The sequence below is a fragment of the Tyto alba genome, unplaced genomic scaffold (assembly GCF_018691265.1).
Source record: "Tyto alba isolate M040663 unplaced genomic scaffold, T.alba_DEE_v4.0 Super-Scaffold_1000006, whole genome shotgun sequence".
NCBI classification, from domain to species: domain Eukaryota; kingdom Metazoa; phylum Chordata; class Aves; order Strigiformes; family Tytonidae; genus Tyto; species Tyto alba.
The window spans coordinates 5,428,251-5,441,963 of NW_024881272.1; the positions used below are offsets into that span (position 1 = coordinate 5,428,251).

Genomic DNA, 13,713 nt, shown 5'->3' on the forward strand with positions numbered 1-13,713 from the left:
GCTTTTGGAAGTGCATCCCGTGGCCCTGCATCTGCCAGACCACCTGGGCTGGTTTCCTGGTTGTGTCCCAGTAGGTTGGCTTCGCAGTACGGAGCAAGGGACGTACGTTGAGTCGGCCAGAGATGTCTGTAGGGTTGGCAGGTGTTCGTGGTTGGCTTTTCTGGGCTTTTATTGAAGCCCTTTTATGAGACAGGGCAAGTAAACAGCCATCGAAATCTGTTCCCACTGAGTGCAGGGGTTTCATCTGCCTGCATACCTTGTTTTCTTAATAACCCACTGCAGTGAGTTTTTCAGAGGTGGGAGGTGGCGCCGTGCCGGGCGTCTGGGAGCCGCCGAGAGCAGCTGTGTGCTCCCGAGGTCCGCGCGAGCCGCTGCCAGCCCCACCACGGCCCCGGGGACAGGGCACCCCGAAACCGCCGAGGCTCTGCGCCGCTCCTGGAAGTGCAGGAGTGGCCCGCAGCATCGGCGGGGTGCTGTGAAACAGCCAAAGGCCCCTGCTTTTTTTTTTTTTTTTTAAACTAGTTTCTCAGTTGAAACTTTGGACTTCGATATCGCTGAATTTTCAAAGAACTGTTTTTTGTGTTTTATTTTGGGGGCTTTAGGGAGGAGGATGTTCTGGGGTTTTTTTTGTCTCCTAGCATTGTGTGGTGACAATTTTTCATATTCTCCGTCTCTATTTTTGAGGTGCCAATTTGCTCAGGGAGCAGGACAGGATTCATGCTTGTGTATAAGCAGTTCAACAACTTGCAGAAACTACAGATGCTTTTAAGTTTTGAAAGTCTGAAATAGCTAGTTTTGAGAGCTTTTTTACAAGCACTTTGTTGTATTACTGCTATGTAATTTTGGAGTGGTTGGCCTTAGTAACAGGGTGAGAATTCATATAACTGGAAGATTTTAAAGGGTTTCTGATTATGTAATGAACATAAATTTACAAAAGAATGAATAGAAACAACTTCGAGCCAAGGGAAAACCAAAGGGTTTTGAAAATTAGCACTTTCCCTGAATTCCTTTCTCTACAAACTTTTATTGATTCTAAAAATTAGAAATGAAGTTACTAGTTCATGCATCCCATGTGTGAAATTGATGTTATTTTTTGTTCTTGGAATCTCCCAATATTTTTTAAGAGGCTGAGGATAGGACTTTATGGGGAAAAAAAAAAAAAAAAATAAAGGGAGGAGGACAAAGGACTCCCCTTACATCCTTTATTTCCAGATCTTTTTATTTAGTGATCTAATCCATATCTGTGTTACACAGAGCTGCTGGAGTGAAACTCTCTCCCTCCTCCTGCCGTCTGTCAGAGTCCACCTCTGGATCTGCAGAAGGAATTGCTGGATGGAAACTGGGAGAAAACATAAAAGGACAGCTGCACAGCATTTCCATGTCCAGCGAATACAGCCCGTAGTATAAAATCCTGGATTGCAAGTGTTGCTTGTACCAAGTCGTATTCAGGGTGCTGAATAAGCCAGACATAAGCACATTTTCGTGGTGGTGTTTTCCTTCTTTCTTTTTAGATGATACCTGCACTGCAAGACCTGGCTTGAACCGAGATCATGGATTTTTAATCAGGTGGTTGCTGCTCACCAGGACCGCTTTGCAATAACCAGTCGTGAGGTGAAAAGCCTGGTGTCATCTTCGGGGCCGTGCAGATCCCTGCAAGGCTGTCAGCTGAAGATTAGCAAATCCTAGAGCGAGTGAGTGAGATCCAGCAGAGGAAGAAAGAAAAAAAAAAAAAAAAAAAAAAAAAAAAAGAGGAGGGATATAATCACAGCAAGCACTGACTGCTGTGTTAACCTCAGAGCCAGGTCGAACAGGGTATAGTTGGCAGGTTACTGAACTACTACTTTTATTTTCCTCTCTAGCTCTTGTGATGTGCTGCACTGGAGCAAAGCTGATGTCCCAGCTATCGTGCTGTAGTACACGGAGCTGCTGTGGGGCTGGGCAGTCAGTCATTTTATCTTTCAGAATTTGCTTTTACGCTTTGGAGCACGGAAGCAGCTATTTTTTGTGAAGTCTGTCGCTTTTGATAAGCTCTCTTCAGCTAAAGCACTTATCCCTTGGAGGGCAGTTTGAATGTTACAGCTATGAATTTTTTTTTTTAAATGTATATAAATGCTTCAATTCAAATGCTTCGACTAGTTTTCAGAAAGGCTGATAGCAGTTTAATTTGCGATGGCTACAATGAGTTCGATTTTTAATTGTGCTTTTTTTTTTTTCTTTATGTGCACAGGTTTTATTTCTGTTTAAGTTACTGCAACTGGTGTTAAGGTTTTAGCCTCACTATTTTTGAAGCTGCAGGGGGCAATTATGTTAATACCAGTATCTGTAATGCTGGTGTGTAATATTTATAGCCACCTGTAGATGGTGATAAACTCCGCTCCATGCCTTGGCAGTGCTGGATCCCGCTCCCCCATCCACCCAAACGAGTGAATTGCCTGGCTGGGTGAACTGCATTTAGTATCCTTCTTAATTTTATTTTTTCTGAGCACGTGGAGTAACCTTGAAATTCCTTCCGTGTCCAAAGCATCTTGGCCTCATCTCAGTTAGGATAAGTAGTAGGTGGTCTTGTCCTGATGCTCCGTATGTCATAGAGGTGTTAGTCTCTTATAGTAAGCCAGCAGTGGGTACACCTTAAGGTAAAATGCAAGTTATATGGGGCTTATCCACTTTTCATGTCCCCCCTGCAGCTGAGTTGGGGGGGGGGGAGGTGTACCTGTTTCCAAAATCAAAGCCAGGCTTTGCATGGCATCCTAGAATCTCCTGCCAAAGCACGGGCAGCCAGTCCTAACGACTGCGCTCGCTGCTTCCCCGTGCAGGAGGGGCTTTACAGCTTGTTGGAGAAAACTGGTTGGTGGTGGTGAGCTCAGTGGTGGTAATGAGTTGTACCCCAGTTCTTGTTAGGCAATTTCATGGTGGGTCTGTGCTGATTGGATTTTTTTTTTTTTTTTTTCCCCCCCCCCCCGGCTGCTTGAGTGGAGCCCACCCTCCCTGTCTTAGGGTTTGGGTGGCGTATGAAGATGCACTGATGCAAAAGTAAACAGCAGCACGTCTTGGAGTCAGTGAGGAATAACACACACCCAGTGTCACAAGGCAAGCCCATCCCAGAGCCTGCAACAAAACCATTTGTCCTAGAGCTTTGGTCTAACTGCAAAGCTGAACTCGCAGCACAGCGCAGCTCCCTCCGCTGCCTCCAGCTCTTGTCTTTGTGCCTTGGATTTTTGTGTCCCCCCCCCAGAAATGCCCCCGACAAACAACAACTGCCAACGCCTCTTGTATCTGTGGCAACAAAAGTTCAGCTAAGCTACTTGAAAACCAGGTTCTTTGCCTCGCCCAGGCGTTTGTTGCCGGCGCTGCGGTGCGGAGGCCGGAGGGAAGGCTGCGGTTCTGCGGGAGCTTCCTTGGGCATCTCTCCAGCCTGGCTGGAAGGGAAAGCCGCTCGCCTGCCCTCCCAGCGAGGGTTGGCAGGACCTGGGGGGAGGCGACGGGGCCCAAGTTTTGTGCAGAACGGACCGGCGGGGTGCCTGGTGCCTCCTTTTGGGGGGACAGGGTCGGGTTTTGCAGCGTGCCGAGCCCGGTGGAGCCCTCTGTTCGTGGGACAGGCGGGCGTGAGGCCGTGTCTGGTGTGGTGGTGACACCACCCCACTGCTTTTTTCCCCCCCGGCAGCTCCCAATTGCAGGCGGCCAGGAAGTGAGATCACGGCTCGGGAGGTTTAAGGGAGGCCGGGAGCCTGCGGACACCCAGCAGAACCCGGGCAGGGTCTGCTCCCACCCCGCTGCCATGGGCCAGGGCAGGCTCCCGGCCCGCCTGGGGCTGGCCTGCTGCCTCCTGCTGCTGCTGGGGGGCTCGGGGGGGCTGGGGAGCCGGGGGGCGATGACATGGGGGCAGGGGGAAGAGGAGGAGCAGGGCCCTGTGGTGGAGGGGGGACGGTGGGGCAGGGCGAGGTACGAAGCAGTGAAGCAGCACTTGGGAGCTGTGGGTGCTCTCTCCAAGCAGTATTGGCACTACCTGGCGTGCAAGGTGTGGCAGGAGCGCTGCGAAGAGGAGGAGGAGGAAGAACAGTCCAGCCCAGGTATGCACGTTCCTCCTTTCTCTCCCTTTCCCGTGCCCCAGAAAGAGCAGCGGGTCCCAAACGCCTGGCTTCCCCCAGCACAGGGGGCTGTGCCCACAGCCCCCGGGGATGCTGTCCCTTCCCTTCCCAAGGGTCACTGCCCTGGGCATCTCCCTCCTTCCCCGGCGTGCCTCAGGTTGCCACAAACATGTATGTCGCGGTGGGGAGCGTGCTGGCACCTAGTATGGCTCTCCGTGCCCCCCCCCCCCCCCCCCCCCGAACTAGCTGCTGCCCCATAAGTGCTCGTTCCCCCTCCCCGCAGCCCCAGCTGCCTGGCGGGGCAGCGTCTGAGTCCCTGCACCTGGGAGGAGGGCTGCTGTTAACTGGCCTCAGCTGAGCGGCCACACAAAATGTAAAACAGACACTTGCTGGCACGTCTCTGCTCAGACCGGTGCCTTTTCCAGGCTGGAGCTTGCCTCTGGTGGGCCAGGATTACCTGCAGATCCTCTCTGCCTGGTACTGCAGCTTCGGCAAGTGCTGCAAGACAGGAGACTGCAGGATAATCAACAATCTCACAGGTAGGTGCTGCGCTGTGCCTGGGAGACCCTAAGCAGTGCTTGTCTCTGCTGCCTCTCCCTGTTGTCTCCTTTGTTGTTTGTGGGTTTTTTTCTTTACTTTTTTTTTTTTTTTTTTAATTTAGCAAATGGTGTAAGTAAAGGGCATTTCTGAGCAGGGTGCTGAGCTGGTGGGAGGGTGAGGGGCTGAGTTAAGTCCTGTTTCCCATTATTGATTTGTAGTTCTGAGGCAGCAGGCGAGTTTGTTCCTTGCTGTCCAACATATCTGCTCCAGTTTGCCACGAGCCCTGCCTTCATCCAGTAGCTCCCAGGTAAATGCAGTGGGACCCAAACTGGCCCAGTATCCAGCCCCAGGTCAGGAGGGAACACCGAGAGCTGCGTGTAAGCCCCGCGTGGGTGTCACTGCATTTTGCTGGTCTTGAGCCTCCTGGTATCCATTCCCTTTGGTGGGAGCTCATGAGGGCCTTGGGGCGGTCACCAAATACCTCCCCCACTTCCCAAAGGGAAAAAGGAGTCGACGGGAAATTTGTGGCCGATGCGGGCAGCTTGTCTGATGAACCCTGGGGCTTTAATGCCACTTCAGACTTTTCTCAGCCAGCCAGGGCCCTGTGGCCTTACTGCCCTGCCACGTTTTCTCCTCTTCTTCCCACCTGCAGCAGCGGCTGGGCTTGCACGTTAAGGCTGAGCTCTCGGTGTCCCTTCCCCGCAGGGCTGGAAGCAGACCTCAACGGGCAGCTCCACGGGCAGCATTTGGCCAAAGAAATCGTCGCGCGGGCGGTGCAAGGGTTCCTGCAGAGCCCGCAGCCAGAGAAGGCTTTGGTCCTCTCCTTCCACGGCTGGTCTGGCACAGGCAAGAACTTTGTGGCTCGGATGGTGGCCGGTCACCTGTACCGGGACGGGCTGAGGAGCGAGTGTGTCAGGGTGTTCATCTCACTCTTCCACTTCCCCCATCACAAGTACGTGGATTCATACAAGGTGAGAGCCAACACCGCTGTGGGGATGCTCCAGTGTACTGGGTCTGCCCGGGGTGGCGTTGGTTTTCTTTGCAGCAGCCCACACGGTGCTGTGGTTTGGATTTGTGAGTAAAACTCTTGTTAACACAGCGGTGTTTTGGCTACTGCTGAGCAGCACTTGCACAGCCTCGAGGCTTTCTCCTTCTCCCACTCTGTCCCCGCAGTCAGTGGGCTGGGGGTGCGCAGGAGGTTGGGAGGGGACAAGACACAGAGCTGATACCAACTGACCAAAGGGAGATTTCATGCCATTTACCATTTAAAAAAAAAAAAAAGCCATAAAAACCGAGGGGAGGGGGCTTTGGGGTAGGAAGCCATTGCTCAGAGACTGGCTGGGCAGCAGTCTATGTGTGGTAGGTGTGAGTGGCTGCCTTAGCATAACTTGCTTTTGATTTCTTCTTCCTCTTTCCTTCACCTATTAAACTATCTTTATCTTGACTCACTTGTTTTCTTGCTTTTTCTCTTCCCATTCCCTATCCCACGGGGTGAGAGGGAAGGAGCAAGTGGCTGCGTGGTGCTTTAGCCGGGGATAGCCCATGGCATCCGGGCTCAGCCCCTGCCCGCTGACCTGCTGGGCTTCTCACCTTCCTCCCTGCTGCTCTGCAGGCTCAGCTGAAGAAGCAGATCAGCGAGACTGTGCAGCTCTGCCAGCAGTCCCTGTTCATCTTCGATGAGGCAGAGAAACTTCATTTCAGCCTCCTGGACGCCATCAAGCCCTTCATGGCTCGCTCCGACACCAAGGGCCAGGTGGATTACCGGAGATCCATCTTCCTCTTCCTCAGGTGATTTCTGGGCCCCCTGAAGGGACAGGGAGGAACAAAGCAATGGAATTTATCTCCCGAGGTGCGCGATATGAGGGTCTCAGGCTGCAGAGGAGGGGAAAGATGCTCAGCTCCTCCAAGAGGCAGTTGCCTCCGTGGTCAGTTTTGCTTATTGATGCTGGGCATCCTCCCCGGGTACGGGGCGTTTGTAGGAGGAGCTGCGGTCCAGCTTAGCTGGGACACCTGAGCCAGGCTTTGAGCCAAGGAAGCAGTGAGAGTCAGAGCTGGCATGGTGTCACCCTGCACGGCTGAGCAGGGAGATCCCGTACGCCAGGTTTTGGTGGGAAGCTCTCGTGTGATGTGGCACTGTTAGTTGGGAGTGGGGGAGTTCCCACTGCCTGGCCACGGCTGCGGGCTGGGCTGTGAGGGCTGGTCCCGGCATCAGCTCACCCGGGGCTGTTTAGTTGGTTCCTTTCCCACCCAAAGGGAGACTTGGGCACGTGCGCACCCCAGCGCCGTCCCTGACCCCAGCCCAGGTGGGATGCATCCCGGAGGGACAAGTGGGACATCTCAAAACCGAGATGCGAGGTAGGCACATGCCTGAAGCAGCCAGTGAGACGTGCCGAGGAGAGACAAGCAGCTTGGACCCCCCCTTAAATTTAGGAGTTGCAGCCTTCAGCTCGGCTCTGGCAAGTCCTGCCTGCCCAGGCCTCTGACAGGAGCCGCGGGGGAGGCGGCAGATTCTCCCTTGTTGCTCGGGGCAGGGTGGACTTGCTGCCGGCTGAGCTGACCTCGTGTCCTACCTGGCAAGCCACGCAGGTGTGAGGGGACACACACACATCAGCCCCTTTGTGCCACCAAGCAGAGAGGAGCAGGGTGCCTCGAACTGCAGCCGTGTGTAATCCTGGCAGGGTTTCATCGTACCCGGTGGCAGTGTGACACAGATATGTTGGGGGGGGGGGGGGGGGGGCTGGCTCTGCCCCAGGGCTCCTTCGGACACTGGCCTGGTCCTGCAGCTTTGGCTGGGTTTGGGGAGTGGGGGTGGGGTGGAACTGGCTGCCCGTCCTCAGTAAAAGGGGCTGTTTCTCCCGTGGTCTGGGTGGGAGCAGGATCGGTACAAGCGGTTTCCCCACCTAACAAGGCAGTTGGTGGGGACAGGGAGACAGGGACGGCTTTTTAATTTTGCCTCCCCTCCATTTGGGGAATGGGTCCAGAGCCTCTGACACAAGAGGAAAGTTGGGTGCAAAGATCTGTGCCTCTCTGCCTCCCACCTACACCAGCTCTGCAGCCAACTGGTTCCCAGTCTCACCAGCTCACTGGTGACGGGGCGCTCGGGGCTGGGGGTTGTTGTCTGAGGCTGTTGCAAACCCCTCAACCAGCATTCGGGGGCTGCCTGGCCTTGAGCTGCTTTGCAAGGTGAGGGGCTGCCCTGGCAGCCTCAGGGACTGCCAGGACCTCATGTCCCCCCACCTCGGAGCTGCCCCCACAGCGGGTGTCCAGAGGAGTCCTCGCGTGGGAACCGTCCTGCTTGGTCCCTCGGGCAAGTCCCGGGCTGCCGCTTGAATCCCTGCCCTGCACCTTTACTTCTGGTGGGACCCCTGCCATGTGCTCTGCCCTCTTGACTTGGACTCTCAGCCCTGGCTTGTTGAGAGCTTGGTGTGGAGCCAAGAGTCACCTGCGAGGTCGATGGCATCGCAGCCAGGACAGGGCAGGAGGATTCCGCTGGCTCCTGGTCCCACCCTGGGAGAGAAAGCTGCCTCAGAGTCTGAGCTGGCAGTGTGGAAGTATAGATGCCTACAGAAAGGGGCTTTTGGGAAAGAAAGCTGATATTTCACATGCTGATCCTACAGAGCAAATCCTTTGTTGATGATAGAATTGCTGAGGCCTGTCTGTAGGGGAGGCGGCTGGCAGCTCTGGGCCATTCATCTCTGGCAGCACGGTTGAGTGACTTCCCTTCTGTGTCCACAGCAATCTCGGCGGCAACATCATCAATGAGGTAGCCCTGGATTTCTGGCGAGCCGGCCGGGCGCGGGAGGAGATCTCCATGGAGTTCCTGGAGCAGCGGCTGCGGCTGGAGCTGCAGGAACCTGAAGGTAAGAGCCGGGCTCGCTTTGCGGGGCGCTGTGGGCAGCCCCCTCGGAGAGCCAAGCCTTGCCTCGCAGAGGGACGCCAGCTCTCGGGTGAAGCTCCTGAAGTTTGTCTTGTCTTGTGTTTTGCTACAGAGAGCGGTTATGCCCGCAGCCGCCTCCTCGAAGAGAATCTCATCGATTTCTTGGTGCCGTTCCTGCCCCTGGAGTACCACCACGTCAAGCTCTGCGCGCGGGATGCTTTCCTGGCCCGTGGACTTCCGTACACCGAGGCAGCCCTGGACGAGGTGGCCAGGATGATGGTGTTTGTCCCCAAAGAGGAGAAGCTTTTCTCTGCCCAGGGCTGCAAATCTGTAACCCAGCGCATCAATTACTTCCTTCCTTGAACACCAGGTGGGACTGCACCGGGGGTGAAGGTGGTTCTATGCACTAGGAGCTGCTCCTGCAGCAGCTCAGGCAGGCAGGTTCCCCAGCCCTGCACCTGCAGACGGACAGAGACCCCGACCCCTTGTTGCTCCCAGGGCTGTTTGCAGGGAAGGGGACACACCTCACCCACCCCTGCTCCTGGGGCACGGGAACAGCCTGCGCTTGGCTGCTTTTGAAGTCTGTCCAGTCTTTAAGCCCCTTCTTTTATCAGGTAGTAGCCTGAAGCAGTGATTTGGTTGTGCTGACCGGTGCTTTGTTTCGTGTGAGTGGGGCTGGCCAAGCCCTTGGTTACCAAGCAGTGCAGGAAGGCCTTGGATGGACTGGTCCTGTTGAGGCAGTACAGCGGATGCCACGTCCTCATCCCTGTCCCCAGTTTTCTCTGTCACTTCACAAGATTGCACAGAACTGTTTTGCTGGAGCCGAGTATATATTTTTTTTTTTTTTTTCCTCTCTGTTGCTCTCCTGCATTCACAAGGTGCCTGCTGCTCAGAGCCGCCCGTGCCAGGATCACAGTTTGTGCAGGGAGGCTCTCGTGTAGAGAAAACGACTGAATAATCTCCTCAGGAGATGTCAAATCCATTGCCTCTTGCTTTGGAGGGTCCCTCTCTCACTGGAGTCTTTCGTTGTATGGAAGCAGCTGTGGGGATGAGGTGAACTTCTACTGAAATTATGTTCTGAAGCAGTTTGATGAAGGGCCTGTTCGCTTCACTGCAAAATTGTTGTGGTTTAACCCCAGCCAGCAAGTAAGCCCTGCACAGCTGCTGGCTCACTCCCCCCTGCTGGGATGGGGGAGAGAATTGGAGGAGTAAAAGCAAGAAAATTGTGGGTTGAGATAAAGACAGTTTAATAGGTAAAGCAAAAGCCGCGCACGCAAGCAAGGCAAGACAAGGAATCCGTCCCCCACCTCCCGTGGGCCGGCAGGGACTCGGCCCTCCCCGGGACAGCCGGGCTCCGCCACCGGAACGGTGACTTGGGCAGACGAACCCCATCCCTCCGAATGTCCCCCCCTTCCTCCTCCCCCCCCAGCCCTCTATGCTGAGCATGATGCCATACAGTGTGGGATGTCCCTGGGGGCAGCTGTCCCGGCTGTGACACACCCCCCCCACCCCCCCCCAGCTCCTTGTGCCCCCCCAGCCCACTCGCTGGTGGGGTGAGAGGCAGAAAAGGCCTTGGCTCCGCGTGAGCCCTGCTCGGCAGTAACTAAAACAGCCCCCTGTTATCAAGGCTGTTCTCACCCCAAATCCAAAATGTAGCACTGTGCCAGCTACTAGGAAGAAAATTAACTCTATCCCAGCTGAAACCAGCACAAAAATGAAAAGGGTGGGGATACCAATTGCCTTCTGAAGGGCAAAGGGTGGTTGAGGAGGATGGTGGCTGAAGGAACAGGCTGCAATTGAATTTGGGTTTTCAGGGATGCAGCAAGCTTGGGGTTTCTTTTCTTTTTAGTACGTTGTATGCTGTGGTTTCCTGGCTGGTATCAGCATTACTACACTGAGAGGCTGTTTGCTGTCTGGGTACTTGCCAGGTGATAAAAATGTTACAGCAGGACCAAAAAATTTCAACAGTGTTACGGGAATCACTTTGTGACCTCTAGGTCAAAACTCCCTTCCAACACAGCTGTGCCGGGGCGGTGAGGTGAAACGGGACCTGCCAAGGACAGGGCTTAGCTCCCTGGCCACCCCGGGTGCGGACCTTGGATCTATTTTAAGCTTTGAACCTCTCCGCCGTGCCAGTGATGAGCAGCACGACCTCTGGGAAAAGATTGACCAGACACGCTTACTAGTCCTGTAGACTTTGAGTTGGTGCTTCCCTCCGGGCACGCCGGCCGTTACCTAACGAGGCTTCATAGTCCAAGGCAGGGAGAAGAGGCAGCTGCTTTCTCACTGCTCAGCTGCTGCAAAGGTGTAGTTTAAACTTATGTGTGGCCTCCAGATTGGACCTTAGGGCCTGCGCCAGCGGGCGCTGTCGGGCATTTCTGAGACTTGGTTTCTGGTTAATCTCTTAATCAGAAGCGTCCAGCACGGGAAACATCAGAGGGGGACGCGCCCGGGGAAGGGAGGCTGCAGCCCCACAGACGGGCACAGCTCGGGCTGGGTTTTATAACCTGGGCTGAAAGTTTGGAAAGTGGTGAGTTGGTTAGTTGAAGGGGAGTTGGTTAGTTGAAGGGGAGTTGGTTAGTTGAAGGGGAGTTGGTTAGTTGAAGGGGAGTTGGTTAGTTGAAGGGGAGTTGGTTAGTTGAAGGGGAGTTGCCCAGAAGGTTGTAGAAGCCAGGATAACCTGTGATTTTTTTTTATTATTTTTTTTTTTTTTTTTTAAATAAAACAGAATCTTCAGCTGTCCGGGTTAGACTGATGTTGCTTGGAGCGGGAGTCGCTTTGTCAGGCACTTCCCCAGTGCCGGGCTGGGATGAAGTTGGCCGGGTGAGCAGTTTTGGTGACTGGTGATGGTGGTGCTGGTGACGAGGGCAACCGCCAAAGCAATGACGCGAGACCCTGCGCTCTGCCAGGTCACACGTGTGTGTTTCAGAATTTAGTGAGCATTTGGTGACACAGCCCCAACAGCAGGAACCGTTCTCCTCTGACCACTCCATGGCAGCATTCAAAGGCATACATAAAGACACTGCTTTTATTTGCAACCTGGCAGAATTAAATTATTTCTCTTTTTAACAGGTTGATAGTAATCCTGACTTTTCTATGCAAAATAAGAAACTTCAGGTTAGTATGGAACAGGCTCAAATATTCCATAAGAAAAAAAAAAGCAACATATACTCAAGAGGTTTTTGCCAATAAAATATTGCAACCTTTATTTAAAACAAAATGCAAATTGGCAAAACTTTGTGGAACGACAGGCAAAGAGGCCCTTCCAAGGGCCTTATTTACATCAAGTTTAACACTGTTCGCAGTTCACAGTCAGACGATAGTGAGAGAATTAAATTAGAAAAACAACCAAAATATATTACAATAACAATTAAAAACAAAAACAGTTGACAACACTGGTAGAGTGATTGGTGACGAACGTGTTTCGTTTTAATCCATTCCTGCCCTCCAGGAGTTCACTCCCGATACAAACAGCGTGCCGAGCCGATCGGGCTTTACCTCCTGTGCACAACAGGCACATGGGGAAGAACGACCTCCTTTGGTACAGACATTTCGTAGTGTGTCACTATTATAAGTCACTCAGGTGTCCCATAAACTCTTGTTTCCTGCCCCTGGGGAAGGGGCAGAAGGTTTTGTTCTACCTTAGAGCCGAGGGAGGGGCTCCCCTCGTCCCCCCTTTTTGGGAGGGGAGGGGCTGCTCTCTTGGTGCAGCGGTTTTGGTGCCGCCGTCGCCCCGCGCTGGGGGGTTTAGTTCCCGGTGCCTGCGGGGAGCAGCGTGCCATAAAACCCGTGTGTGAGCACGCCCCGGGGATGTCGGCATGTGTGTGGTTGTGTGACGGTGCCTCGCTGGCGGGGGGGCTGGAGAAATGTCCTGTGTGAGGAGGATGGGATCAGAGGCACCCCCCCTTTCCCACCCCCCGTGTTCTGCATCAGTGACGCTGCTCCCTTCGGTTCCGCATCCCCGGGCAGCTAAACTTGATGTGGTCCCCAGACCCGGACTCTTAATTCAGCTTCACCCCTGTCCGCACTAATGAGGATTATGATTAAATTGAAGCGTTGCCCATCAGGCAGCCGAGTGCCCCACTTCTGGGGTTGAAAAGGGTGTACGGGACAGGAGCAAGAGCGAATTGCACCAGTGAGTCGGCCAATTCCCTCCAGCAGCCAGGAAGAGAAAGCGCCCCGTCAGCTCACTCGTGTGAGCGCGTGCGTTGTGCTTGGCACTACCAGGCCCTACGTGATGCCATCCCCAGTTGCAAAGACTATTTTAAATCATGAAGTGAATCCTCTCGGAAACTCTGCTAGGGCACGTGGAGAACGAGGAGGTGACTGGTGACAGCCAGCGTGGCTTCACTAAGGGCAAATTGTGCCTGACAGAATTGGTGGCCTGCTACAGCGCTGAGCGATAAGGGAAGAGCAACTGCTGTCACCTACCTGGACTTGGGCAAAGCTTTCGATGCTGTCTAAAGGGGAGAGACATGGATTTAATGGGTGGCCTGCTCAGCGGGTAAGGAACTGGCTGGATGGTCGCATGCAGAGAGCTGTGATCAACGGCTCCATGGCCAAGTGGAGAGCAGTGACGAGGGGTGTTCCTCAGGGGTTGGGGTCGGGCTCGGCGCTGTTTAACATCTTTGTTGGAGACACGGACAGTGGGATCGAGGGCACCCTCAGCCAGTTTGCCGATGACCCCGAGCTGTGTGGTGGGGGACACGCGGGAGGGCAGGGATGGCATCCAGAGGGAGCTGGGCAGGCTGGAGAGGGGGGACCCTGCAAACCTCATGGAGTGCAACAAGGCCAAGTGCCAAGTCCTGCCCGTGGGTCGGGGCAATTCCAAGCACAAACCCAGGCTGGGCGAGGAGTGGCTGGAGAGCAGCCCCAAGGAGAGGGGCTTGGGGGTAGTAGTGGATGGAAAACAGTGTGGGCTGGCAATGTGTGTTTGCAGCCCAGAACCCACCCGTGTCCTGGGCTGCAGCCAGAGCAGGGGGGGGCAGCAGGGCCAGGGAGGGGATTCTCCCCCTCTGCTCTGGGAAGCCCCCCCTGCAGTGCTGGGGCCAGCTCGGGGGCCCCCAACAGCAGAAGGACACGGAGCTGCTCGAGCGGGGCCAGAGGAGGCCACGAAGATGCTGGGGGGGCTGGAGCAGCTCCCCTGGGAGGCCGGGCTGAGAGAGTTGGGGGGGTTCAGCCTGGAGAAGAGAAGGCTCCGGGGAGACCTTC

The 13,713-nt window shown here is 54.6% G+C and overlaps 1 protein-coding gene and 1 long non-coding RNA gene across 2 annotated transcripts; both read left to right on the forward strand.

Moving 5' to 3' along the window:
• Positions 1-3,723: 3,723 nt before the first annotated feature.
• On the forward strand, positions 3,724-9,323 carry TOR3A (torsin family 3 member A). The gene is made up of 6 exons (XM_033004470.2): positions 3,724-4,067; positions 4,511-4,624; positions 5,331-5,596; positions 6,238-6,413; positions 8,361-8,485; positions 8,615-9,323. The coding sequence occupies exons 1-6, from the start codon at positions 3,776-3,778 to the stop codon at positions 8,863-8,865; spliced, it is 1,224 nt and encodes a 407-aa protein (XP_032860361.2). The 5' UTR covers positions 3,724-3,775; the 3' UTR covers positions 8,866-9,323.
• A 680-nt stretch (positions 9,324-10,003) lies between these two features.
• On the forward strand, positions 10,004-11,887 carry LOC122152633. Its single transcript, XR_006164690.1, has 2 exons — positions 10,004-11,032; positions 11,090-11,887. It is a non-coding gene; the product is annotated as an uncharacterized LOC122152633 (long non-coding RNA).
• The last annotated feature ends 1,826 nt before the right edge of the window (positions 11,888-13,713 follow it).

What these genes read in the sequence shown, in the direction of transcription:
- TOR3A (XM_033004470.2), top strand. Translation starts at nt 3,776, where the DNA reads ATGGGCCAGGGCAGGCTCCCGGCCCGCCTGGGGCTGGCCTGCTGCCTC. An exon ending in GATAATCAACAATCTCACAG is followed by an intron (nt 4,625 to 5,330) that starts GTAGGTGCTGCG and finishes CCTTCCCCGCAG; the next exon opens with GGCTGGAAGCAGACCTCAAC. An exon ending in TCCATCTTCCTCTTCCTCAG is followed by an intron (nt 6,414 to 8,360) that starts GTGATTTCTGGG and finishes CTGTGTCCACAG; the next exon opens with CAATCTCGGCGGCAACATCA.